The sequence below is a fragment of the Dermacentor albipictus genome, chromosome 1, assembly GCF_038994185.2.
Source record: "Dermacentor albipictus isolate Rhodes 1998 colony chromosome 1, USDA_Dalb.pri_finalv2, whole genome shotgun sequence".
Taxonomy (NCBI): Eukaryota; Metazoa; Arthropoda; class Arachnida; order Ixodida; family Ixodidae; genus Dermacentor; species Dermacentor albipictus.
This window is the reverse complement of record NC_091821.1, coordinates 258,710,250-258,723,222: the sequence shown is the minus strand read 5'-3', so window position 1 is coordinate 258,723,222 and position 12,973 is coordinate 258,710,250. Positions and strand designations below refer to the sequence as shown.

At 45.5% G+C, this 12,973-nt stretch overlaps 1 protein-coding gene across 12 annotated transcripts in view; it reads right to left on the bottom strand.

The window, feature by feature from the left end:
- LOC139054371 (armadillo repeat-containing protein 8-like) overlaps positions 1-7,859 on the bottom strand; it is a 101,068-nt gene extending 93,209 nt beyond the window's left edge. For 2 of the 12 annotated variants that reach the window (XM_070531270.1, XM_070531274.1), the window contains exons 1-5: positions 6,541-6,735; positions 5,811-5,884; positions 5,669-5,740; positions 5,099-5,238; positions 4,974-5,006 (exon numbers count right to left, since the gene is read on the bottom strand). In XM_070531270.1, the coding sequence (XP_070387371.1) occupies positions 4,974-5,006; positions 5,099-5,238; positions 5,669-5,740; positions 5,811-5,884; positions 6,541-6,579 (358 nt within the window). In that variant the 5' untranslated portion in view covers positions 6,580-6,735. Of the gene's footprint in view, positions 1-4,973; positions 5,007-5,098; positions 5,239-5,668; positions 5,741-5,810; positions 5,885-6,540; positions 6,739-6,982; positions 7,167-7,263; positions 7,608-7,685; positions 7,734-7,823 lie in introns of those variants that run through there. The other 10 variants (XM_070531272.1, XM_070531269.1, XM_070531268.1 and 7 more) reach the window with 10 other exon arrangements.
- Positions 7,860-12,973: the final 5,114 nt, after the last annotated feature.

Below are 12,973 nucleotides of genomic sequence, written 5' to 3'. Positions count from 1 at the left end.
TACCTTGATTTTCAACAGTGGGGGAAAAAACACGAGGCACACTCCAAATCGCCATGGATTTGCACAGGGTGCAACCGTTTGCGACGTGGTCGTTTTTGGCAGGAATCCCTTTGTCATAGGTCAGGCATGCTCTCACTTAATTAAATATTTCTTGGCAACTTAAATCCTTAACTGAACGTCAGGGAGTTCACTAAAACTAAGGAGTTAACTTAACTCCAAAACAACAAGATCAGGAACCTAATTCGAAAAGTTACTTTCTTTAAATGCACTTCACGAGTGTAATAAAGAAAAGCTTCTGGGACATCAAAAGTGCAGAATGAAAAGAATACTATGTTGTTTATAATTACAAAGGCAGAGGTAATCACCTATAAGTAAATACTGAAAGGGCTGTATTACGTAAAAATTGAAATATGCAAGCTAGAAATAATTACAGGTTCAACTAGCTAGAAATGGCAGCACGCTAAAGCTGAAGCACTGCACACCGTCACCATTCTGGGACATGCTGTGGCGTCAGATAATGTTCAGAAAAGCACATCATCCCTATCAACAGGGGTCCTACATAGCTAGCAACATTTCAACTCTGTTCCAATGCTGTGTTTGGCCACTGAGGACGTCCTGGTGCTGATAGCAAGATACAAAGTTCCTGTAAGTGGTGGGTGCAAGCAAGCCGGCACAGGCCACTTGTGCCACCAATAACCTAGCGCAAAAGACAAGACTACCCAATTTCCTGCCAGGCACCTAAAATCAAACACAGCCTTTTGAACCCATCAGATGATTTCTCTTTATCCACAACTATTGGCATGTACTCTGGTGTCAAGTATAGAAATATTGAACAGATTTCTTTAATTCTTCCTTCCCATTGTACATATTTAAAGTCTCAAACTTTACCATAGTGCAGCAAAAGAAGTGGGTCAAAGAATACCACAACATGTGCAAGAGTATGACATGCAAACAATTCAGCATTTGCCAACATAAAACATTGCACTGCTTATTCAAACCAAGATTATCAAACCTTTTTAACCCAGTGTAGAAGAGATAAAAAAGCTACATTATCTGTGCAATGTGTTAACCACTGTAGTCTAAAAGTGTATGATGAATGCAAATTAGCAACATGACCATCAAAAGCTCACTAATCAACATTTTTCTTGGTTGCTCTAGGGCACATGTTGCAGGCGCAAAATTGAAATAAGCCAGCGCTCAGGACATTTCCAGTTATTAGGTATACTGAGACGAACACCAGCTTCAAGATATGCATCCACAAAATGTGCCATGAAACACATCAGCTTTCTATGCAGTGCTGCCACAGGGCGCGTTCAAGAAATTCTTCAGAGGCAAATAACATGGCAAAATATCTTGAAAGCGGTGCCAACACCCTACAAATGGAAATGCCTTAATGGTGCCTACTGGTTCACAATTGCCACATGTGCTCAAAAATTACTTATACTAACTAGAAAAGCCAATTAATTTGCTCATTTGTGTACATCATACAAATGATGTGTTTGCAGCTCAAAACAGAGCATTACTAAAAAAAGCCCTCGCCTTTACCTCTACTCAACTCTAAAAATTTCATCTTTCCTGAAACATTAATGAAAGTGTGGTCCACAGAATGTGAGGTGCACTGTCTCATGCAACCAGTGCAAGCACACTGTCGGTTGACATGCACAGTGCTAGGTGAGCAGGCTACACTCTTTCTGCACACCCCTATCAAGGTATACAAGACAGCAAGCAGTGCATCAAAATACTAGGAAGGGGTTTTTCATTTTGACTTGCACAAGTGAATAAACAAGCAAACCAGACATATTATGGCAGTATATAAAATGAGACAGGTTCAATGTAGCTCATGTCCCAAACACCATTCAGTCACTTGTTAACTTAAAAGGACACCAAAAAGAAAAATAAGTTGGGCATTACCCTTTGTTTTTTACCGCAAGTTTTTACCGCAAGAGGAGGCTTAATAAGAAAAAAAAAAATCCGAGGAAGCCTAAGCACTTAAAGAGTTCTGAATGCAAAAGCATTAATGTCCAATTGAATGCCATTAAGCGGTCCGAGTTATGAACTCCTCACGGGCAAGCAAATGCATCGAGACGCTTGGAACATTTTGATTTGGCCTTACCAAGGCGCAGTCAGAATGCAGGCGAGAGCTTACGTGGACAAGGAACACATGGATAACACAAGCTTCTGAGGATGAAAGTGAGGGTGAGATGGCAGCACAGGGATACCCTCTCCCCTCACACAAAACCACGGCAGCATGCGTTCCCTTTCACGAGCTCTGCTCCGTCGAGGTGCACTTGTGGCGGGGCATCGCAGCCAACGGGAAAACTCCGTCAAAGTGGGCTCGTGATGTGGCATCGCAGCCAATGAAAATTCTTCTACAAACACTGGGAGCTGGCTCTTTCACTCAATGAGCGTTTCTTTTTTTAATGCTTTCGCATTAAAAAAAGAAACGCACACAAATATGTACGATGCATGGCAACACCACATCAGCTCCCTGTGACATCAAAGATTTTGACAGTGTCTGCTTGAGCAGAGAATTTTTTCTTGGTAAAAATGGACCACATTGTTCCTAAAAAAGAAACGCTAAAGTTAGCAAGTCTCTTGAACTTTTACTGTGTCACAATAACCAAAATACAAAAATTATGAGGAAACTAACTTAGCTGAGAAGGAATTTACTTTTCATGATGCCCCACCGATGGACTGAAGCTGGGTGTTCACCCCGAAATTCAAAAAAAGAAAAATTACCCTTAATTTTCTCCTCTAACAGAGAACCCCTTTCCACAAAATTAGCAAAAATACAATTTGGAATGAACACTATCAGTCTCAGCTAATTTAGAGAACACTATCAGTCTTAGCTAATTTAGCGTCCCTTTCACGTCCCTTTAACACAGTGCTGCTAGAAGATTGAAACCTAAGACAAATTTTCAAAATAAACAAATTCGTCAATTATCTGTTAAAATTCAGCCTTGAATTAAAATGCATGTATGTCTTGTAGCCCACTTCCCTTATTACTAAGCTAAAATAGCAAGTTCTCTTCATCAGGGTGGGAACAGGCTATTTGGAATGTTATGGTATAATATCATAGAACTTAAATGTTACGTAATTTGCTATCACCCAAGCAGTTTTTCGAACCACTGAAACATGTTATGGCAAATTGTATTACTTTCCCAAAACAATGTTCACACACAGGCGCTGCCATGAAACTGAAGACTTCTTAGCAACAGCTTCAATGCATCCCAGACAATGGGCCTGCATAATCCTAGCTCATTTAGCAGCTGGTAAGCCACAGCTAACAGCAAAGAAAAATAAACTATGCAGGTCACTAAACAACAAATCAGTTTAGACTTGTAAGAGGTTATTAGCAAACATTATTTTGCTTTATTTGGTAGTAAAAATTGATTACTAGTAAAAAAAATGAAGTCCATACCTCTTTTTTATTCACCCCTGAACCACAGCACTAAGACACCAGTATGAAATTATGGATTTCAAAGTAATTTCAAGCATTGGACAGTTTCTTCTTTTATCTTAGAAAAACCCACTATTTCCTTTACAGTGCACTGCAAACCTTCCTTGACTGATAAAATTTAGACTCAAGCAGATGCTGTCAAAATCCATGATGTCATGGGAAGCTGTTTTGGGAACTTCACTGTGGCATTGTTACCCACTTCTCTGTCCTGCGTGCACTCTGGCTTACCAAGTTTCTGCTCACAGCAAGACTGACATTGTCAGTATTCAAGTAGAATAGTTTACCAGACCAGCTCAACTTGATTTCCTCTTAAGCGTCCCTTCAACAATTCACCTCTTATCTTGGTATTGTTAGGTCACACTCCTTAACCTATTAGCCCTGCCTATGCTTATGCTCATCCATTGTCTCTGTCAACAGGCCTTAAAGTGGAAACAGCACTGGTAAATCGGGGAATCAGGTGTTATTTGTTACCACCCTCAGAAAAACATTTTCAAGCACAATGCTAAACAGTCAGGAACTATCTTGATTGCAGCTTCACAGAACAATTTAAGGAGTAGAATCCCTTCTGAAGTCTTATTGAAGAAAACCTGGAACTTGAATAAAGAAAATATGTTGACATCTCACCCACATTTTTAAAATCGGGAACAACATGCCTCATTGAACCGTACTGTTAGTACACTGCTGGACTAAAAGTAAGGTGCACTGGGATATGTACTATATACTTGAGCACACATCTGTCTTCACAGCTATTACTAATATTTGTAACGTTCAATACAAATGGCCCATATCTATTCACTTGTAACCATCTTTTGCAGACAATTTCAACTGTAAATGACAATGCACATTTGTTTGGACAGCTACTACACTATCAGAGACTAGACATTGAACAGTCTACTGATGGCCTGCACTGACATCAACCTAGCCATCATGTAGGAAGACCAGAATGGTGAGAACTAGCGTGTGTTGGCGCCTCACACAATGGCTCTGCCATGGTTCTGGCACATACAACAACAACGTTTCAACTGTATCTCCAAGTCATTGAAGCAGGTTACCCATGACAGTGAATATGACACACTGACATCACCCTAGCCGCCATGTTGGAGGACGAGCATGCTTAGATGTGTTTATGACATCACATGTAAGCTATCTATTGCACTGCAAGGACTCAAGTGTACTCAATTGTATTGAAGAGTGCACTTTTTTGTTTGTGTGGACAGACAGTCCAAAGATAACCTACTCGCTAAGCAACTTGAGACAGTATTTTGCTACTAATGCACATGCAATTTCTGCTCCCACACATATTTACGAACACATAAAAGCAATAGGTCAAGCTTTCTGTAAGCTAGAAAGCCTACTTTTGCAGAGGTTCTGCATGTGTGCCAAGTGCGTATTTTTCCTACCAACATAAACACCTTTTATGCGGTATAAACTCAAAGCAGCAGCATTCACAAGCCAGGCCCTTGCACGCAGCAGAGACAAGCAAAAAGCCAAGCTTAAAATGAGTACTGCTCACCGCATGGAAGCAGTTGTGTATGCTTTTGGAAGCCTGCACACACGGAAAGAAAAGTTGGCTCATGAGCAAAGCCAGAGCTGTGTTCATTATAGTCGCGAGATCTCCAACTGGCTGGTTAGGCTCACCTTGAAGCAATACTGGTAGCACCCCTGCATCAAGAAGAGCCTTGACATTCTCTTCTGTGCCCTTAGCCAGGCTGTTTAGGATCACTGCTGTTTCGCACAAAAGCTGTGGATGAGACTCCTCGCGCAATATCTGCAACAACCTGCATTCAGCCAATATGCAATTCAATGCTATGTCAACCTTTCAAAACCTAGTCGCTATCCCTATACATTCAGGACAGCAATGCTACCATATTATACACCAATAATGTGGAGAGGGTTTTATTTGTAACTTATTCATGAGAATTCCACTGCCATATTAGTGCAAATGATGTTTGCCTGCTATGGTGTGTTCCAATAAAATGCACAAAAAAAACAATAAGAAAAGCACAAGATCAGCTTTTGCACACAACCTATAATATGGGTTGGAACAGTAAAAATTAAATGAAAAGTTATGCCAATTTGTCTTTATATTTTTCCTGTTCCCATGTTTAGACTTTTTGTACACAATTTCATAAGCAACTTGTGATCCTGTGCGACTTTTCCACACATCAGTTGCACACACAAAAAATGCAAATGAAATGTGGACTTTACCTTGGAACAAGGCCCATTCGTATGACCGTGGCTTTCTGGTTGTTGCTTCCGATCACAGAGTTTTTCAACTGACTGAAACACAAGCAGGATGATGTCGTGATAAAACCACAGCACAATATGGGCATTGAAATGATGAACTTACATAATTCCTTCCAAGCATTTTTCAGGATCGTGAAAAAACAGAAGGTCAATGTACGATCTATTGCACTCCACGACCTGTCAAAATAAATCATGGTCACTTTGAATGCTGAACAATCTCGTGAACTGTGCATTTCCAGTCACACCTTACACTATGACGCTGTTGATGGCAATTCAAACAACGGCAAGGTTCTGACTGGTGTTGCAGAAGTCGCAGGAAACTTTTTTTGTAGCAGGTTGCTTTTGCTAGTAGCGATGATAGATTCAATTTTTTATAAGTACTGCTCCAGAAGGGCACATGTAATCGGCAAACGAAGGCCTAAGGAGAGCACCTGAAATTATAATAACGAAGTGTCTAACGGTACGCCAGACGTACTGGAATCCCAGAAGCTAAATATATGTCGGAGCTTCCGTTTCGCTAGCTCCGCAGCTCCCGTCCACTGATTTTTGCACGTGCTTTTGCTGAAGGACGTTTCAACTCAAAAGGAAGCATTAAAACACTCTTTTAAAATGTCACGGAGAGCGCATACGAAAAGCCTGGCACGAGCGAAGATACTGCGCCAGGAGAGCAGGCCCGGTCTCTACTAGGGCCCCTATCGCTCCCCCGGGAGAATCAGTGACGTTATTTTGAAGGTAGAGCGCCGTGAGGAGCGACAAAGGTATAATCAGGTATGATTGACTCAGCACAGGCGCCGCAGGCGCGAGCAAGTCTTCAGTCTTGACGTCCGACGTACCTTTAGCTTTGGGATTCGCGTACGTCCAACGTAGTACATTTAGACAGCGTTATAATCAAGCAGGCGGTGCAGGATCTTCAAGGCACCCAAGGGGCAGCAGGGAGGTCAAAGCTGGAAGCAGGACGGTGCGTGGGTTGGAGCCGCCGAGGCCGGAGCACACCCCGCGGGCACACGCAGGCGTCGGCGAGCCCCAACCAATGGCCCAATGCAGGTTATAGCTTTGGTGTACCTGTTGCCGCTTTAATGTCCTGGAGGCGCCGCCAATAATACGAAATAATGACACGTTGTTACGACTAGTAAAAAGAAAAAAAAATACCCGAAATATATTCACGCCCAGCCACCAACTTGTGACGCTAGTGCGCTACTGGTCCCCGCGAGTTCTGCAATACCAGTCAGAACCTTGCCCAAACAATTCTAAATGGCATACACATATACATCGTACCTCAATGACCTGCACCTAATATCACTGTAACACATAGCCACATACGCATGAGCCTCAAGCATACCCCGCCACTCAAGCCGAGCGCAGGAATCGACGCTAAGTAGAATGCGGAGGAATAACTACAGCGACAATTGCATATGCACTGAACTGATTCATGTAGTCTTCATTAGTTCCTTCGTCTGGTGAACTTTACGACAACTTAAAAAGAACAAATAGGCTTATAGCACTGAACGTCAGACTTCTGCGACAGGCTGACACGCGCTTTACAAGGATCGCCTTACCATATAAGACTGATGAATGGTCACCATGCTGAAACCTCCGACGGTTTCCCGAAGCTAGTTACAATACCAAAACCGCGATTTCTATTCAATCGCTTCGCTGTATTCCACAGCTTGCACTTGCGACATTGAAAATACCAACATTCGACCATTTACGAGGATCGTAGCGCGTTCAGGAGTGCCAGTGCCAAAGCCACTAGCCTACTAGCGCTCTCCCCACTTTTCTCAGTTGGCTGGTTTTCCTTTGAATCCTTTTACTTGTTAGTGCATCTTTTTGAGTTTCACTTCTTTTTCTGACGGGTTTTCTTGCGTTACTGAGTGATGTCACGGATAACAAAAAGCTTGCGCAATAATTTTTTTGACACTATCGCAGACGCGGTTAAACATTGTTCATAACCATCTTTGAAAGCATAAAAGCTTTTAACCATAGAAGAAGGAAAATACTCCATGGCGGTGTCCCAATCAGCTCCTCAGCGACTCAGTGGGGGAGAGGGCAGGGCAGTGCCTCTGCCCCCTCCCCCACCCGAAAAAAAAAAAAAAGAAGGAGATTTCGGAGTACGCGCCTTTGAGGGTTGCATGGCCATAGCCTCCTATATTTTTCATGCCCGCGCAATGGTGCCGCGGAGACCGTCCATTGCCCTCTCCTTTCCTCCTCGATTTACGCCTCGGCTCTCCGCGAGAGGCGCTCACACCCCATACTACCTAAAATGCTGCCCTCACATGCCAGACCGAGCTACGCGTCGAGGCCCATCGAAGCACCCTAGCCGATCCGTCAAGCAAGAGTTGTGCGATTTCCGTCGTGTTGGTTGCAGGTAAGCGTATGCGTTTTGCAACAGCAGCATGTTTATATACATATTTTCTTGAAATATCAGGGATGCATGACCGAACTTGTAAGCAGTGTACATAAATGAAAGGAACGTTTGTTTACTAGATTTTCCGCGACCACGTGTTAGTTGTTGGCGTTGTTGCAACGTGTATTTCTTTACTAGTGTAAGATCAGTGATTTACGATGCACAGTTCTTATCGTTTCCTTGCGTTACTTTCTTTTTGATACCCAATCAGTTCTCTATCTGCAGTGTGGAATCGGTTGTGGTGTCCTGCGCCCGACAAGATGCCGTACTGCTGTGTGCCACGCTGCAAGTCATCCAGTAAACAACGGACGCCGGGCATATCGTTCCACGAAATACCAAGTGATCCGGAACTGTGCGCAAAATGGCTGAAAGTCATTTCTCGTGAAAACTGGGTGCCGAATACGACGTCGTGCTATTCTACTGTATGCAGCCGACACTTCAGTTCCTCTGACTTTAAGGAAGGTTGCAAAATTCGGAAACTTAAGAAAGATGCTATTCCCAGCATTTTCGAAGAATATCCGGCGTACTTGCAGCCTCCTAAAAAAAGAGAGAGAAGCTACGCGTCAGTGAAAAAGCGCGAGGCTGCTGCGCTAGCCAACCCACCACCGCCGAAGCGACGAGCAGTCATTGATGACAACCAAATGGAGCCGTGTCCGCATCCGCTCTACGAATTGCCGGTTGTCGACGTCGTCTTTGAAGATTTGTCACCTGTGGACTGCACCGCTACCGAACCGTTGCCACCCGTGAAAAACGGCGCTAGCGAGCGCTGCATCACCGCGACTTTGCAGATGGACAGAGCAGTGCAGGTGTCCTCACAATTCTCGGTTTCGACAGTGGACAAACGAAAGTGGAGACGCAAAGAACGAGACTTAAACGCGCATATTCAGCGGCTCAAGAATACCGTCGACAATTATAAACAAGAAATACAAAAGCTCAAGGAAGAGTGCTTTGTTCATGCATTCCTCCAAGTTGTCGAGAAAGCGAAGGAGAAAGACTTGGCTGCGTCAGTATTAGTAGAACAAGTTAAGAATTTCGGGAAAACGAAACCAACGTGGTCTGATCTGACAGTGCGCCATGCTGTAGTTTTACGTAACCTCTCGACTCGCGCATACGAGCACATAAGGACTACAGGCATTCTCCGGCTGCCCAGTCGAAGCACCCTGGAGCGTTTTATGGGCACATCACGTGGCGAAGTCGGCGTGACGGAACTCGCGAAGCAAAGGCTGTCAACCGAGCTCGCTTCTCATCCCTCATCGCAAGCCAGAGCGTGCTCTTTAATTGTCGACGAAATGCGCGTGAAACAGAGGCTACTTTACCATAAACAAAGGGACGCCTTCATCGGTGAAGTAGACTATGGTGGGAGCTTTCCTAAGGAAACAACAAATGAGCCTGTGCTAGCCAACTCACTTCTGTGCTTCGTCCTCAACGGCCTTTCAGTTTCGTTTAAAATACCCGTGGCATACTTTTTCACGAGAAATTGCACTGGCCGCGAGCTGCACACGCTCATGCGACACGTCCTGAATGAAGTTGAAAACATAGGATTTTTCATCGTGCGCATTGTCACCGACAACCACAAAATCAATGTCTTAGCGTTCCAACTTCTATGCAACGGAAGCCTCACGCATTGCATTGAGCACCCAGGAACACCGAATCGAAAGCTTTTCTTAGCATTCGATCAGTGCCACTTGGTCAAAAACGTGCGCTCGCAGTTTTTATCGCGTGACATTGGAAAAGGCGGCGAAATAACGGCGAACCACTTGAAGAGCCTCTACAAAATGCAGCAAGGCAGCCTTGTAAAGCCAGTTAGATTTCTAACGAGAAAACACGTGTTCCCCACAAACATCGAAAAAATGAACGTAAAAAGAGCAATCCAAGTTTTGTCTCCTGCGGTGACAGCGGCATTGAAGCTCCTGCAAGAGCAAGCGGGCCACACATGCGACGCAAGTTTCGCGGGTGTCGGACCGACCGTTGAATTCATGGACACCGTGCACCGCTGGTTCATGCTCATGGACGTGAGCAATTGTACCCAGCACATACACCAGAACAATGCCGATTGCAAGCAGTTCGAATTTACAAGCGATGAACGGTTAATCTGGCTTGAAACAAGCTTCCTCGACTACCTGGCCGATCTCAAAAGCCAGTGCCTGGCGAAGAACTTCTTAACCAAGGAGACTTACGAAGGCCTGGTGATGACAACTCGTTCAAATGTTGAGTGCATTCGATATCTTCTTGAAGAGATGCGCTTTCACTTTGTTTTAACGAGAAAAATGTCGTCTGACCCAATCGAGTCGTTTTTTGGCTGGCTGAGGAAGTCAGCAGGGTCAAATGATCAAACGGATGCCCGAGCTGTTCTGTCAGGTATTGAGAAGACTCTGAAGACTGGCATCGCGTCGGCGGCTGGTACGAGCAACGTAATGGCAGCAGAAGGCAGCGATTACTTGTCAACGCTGCCGCAACAGAAAAACACAAGGGAAGGAACCAGCGAGGAATTCCCTGCAGATGCATGTAGAGAGCTCACAGAGCGACTCAAGCGAGGACAGCCTCTGCTTCCTACTCCAGATGTCGCAGCATTGGCTATGGTCGGCGGCTACTTGGCAAGAGTTGTACAAGAAAATATCAATTGCGAGGAGTGCGTCAGCCTGTTAAAAAAGCCAAACGCCTCGGCGCCCTCGGACTCGCTGATAAAGCACCAAGACCGCGGTGGACTCATCTACCCATCGGGACAACTTTTAGCGGTTCTCTACGCATTAGAGAAATTTATCGGCGTTCTTCTCGCAAGAAGAAGGCACATGAATCAGCCTTTGAAGGAGGCTGTGAGTAATGCCGCTGCAATACTCCGCGAGCACAAAACTTTGATGTGCTCGACGCCAGGACACCAAGAGAACCTGCTGCAACTGTTGCTGACAAAGTTTTTTCGCCCAATATTCACAAATTTTGCATTGAAGGCGACAGACAAACACGACATGGCTAAAGTGTTTGAAATAAAACCGCTGTCACGAAAGACCCTCAAACTGTGAGCTTTGATCTCACAGTTCGGCGCTTTTTGGTGAAGGGCTGGCTCTCCACAACATGTTTTGTGTTGCTTACTTCCACTGTACATTGTGTACGAACATCAATTTAACGTGCGATTATATTTTATAATTCCATCTCAAATACGAACGCCAAACTTGTCTCCACGAGCGCGTGCGCAAGCGGCGGCGTCGCGTCGTCTGCTCTGGGACAGGGTATGGGAAGGCAGCGTGGTCTGGTGGCGGGCGCATGAACTAGGCGGTACGGACGGCGCGCTTTGTTCCCCCACTCAGTGAGCGGGCATGAAAAAATATAGGAGGCTATGGCATGGCATGTTCCATGGCCTCTTTGTTATGTCGTCTCGGAAAACTCAATGGTCCCGGACCCGAACATGCCCGAACTGTCCAGGACTGCCTCAGACCATGGAGGAAAGAAAAAATGGCTGTGGCTTAGCTAAGGTTAAGCCCAGGATGCGAAGCATACTAGCCTTTATTTTAGTTGTTGAACCACTGTTTAGCCTGGTGAACTGTTGTTATAGTGCCTAGAATAGCCGTACTGTGACCACCACAACAAAACCGTCATCACGGAGGAACTCCATGACCATCATTGCGCCCCGACAACATGGCCGCTACAGTGAGAAATACATGGAGAAATACCACATGACTTCCTCCCACGACCGGCTTCCTCCACACTAGAGTGTACTAGACCAATGACTTCACCTAGACGGATGAATAGATGGATGGATGATTGAGGCTCAACCCTTTGAATCGGGTGGCGGCGGCGCGCGCCACCTAGCCTTCAGTGGTTCTATATGCATGCATACCTATGTATTTACTCCTTTACTTTTGCGTTATTATGCACCAGTCAGATAGTCTCCGTTTAGTTATTTCTACCTGGAAGACGGCCTGCACGGTGTTCATTCCCAAGCCCGGCAACGCCCCGAACATCGAAAACTTGAGGCCGATTTCTCTGACCTCCTGCGTCGGCAAGGTCATGGAGCGCGTCGTTCTCAATAGGCTTAACGGGTACCTTGAAGATAACGAGGTTTACACGTACAACATGATCGGCTTCCGCGCCGGACTCTCAACGCAGGATGCCATGAAACTAATCAAGCATCAGATTGTGGATGGCCGTTCCAGAGACGTCAAGGCTCTGCTCGGTCTGGACCTCGAGAAGGCTTTCGACAACGTGCTACACACCTTCATCGTCAAGACCATTTCAGACCTGGGTCTCGGTTCCAGATTCCACAACTACGTCAGCTCTTTTCTAACTGACAGGAAGGCCAAGCTTCGCATTGGAGACTTCCGCTCCGAAGATGTGCCCCTCGGAGGGCGGGACACTCCTCAGGGCGCCGTCATCTCCCCAACGTTGTTTAACATCTGTATGATTGGTCTTTCCGAGAGGTTGGCGCGCGTCGAGGACGTCAAGCACACCATTTACGCCGATGACATCACCATATGGTGCTCCCGCGGCTGCGAGGGCAGAGTCGAAGAAGCCATGCAGGAGGCGATTGACGTGATCGAGGAGTATCTCCGCCCCACCGGACTTCGATACTCCCCCGCCAAGTCGGAGCTGCTACTTTACAGAAAAGAGAAGGGAGGCAGACCCAAAGATTGGAAGCCAGTCTCTGAAAGCAGAATCAGACTTCGCACTTGTGACGGGGAGATGATACCCAGGGTCGACGTTATTCGGGTCCTGGGCATGTTTATCGAATTCAACGGCGGAAACGGAACTGCTCTCCGCAAGATTATCGCAAAGACGGACAACGCTTTCCGCCTCGTTCGCAGAATCGCAAACCGGCATCGAGGCATGAAGGAAAGCAATCTTCTCAGGCTGATCAATGCCTTCGTACT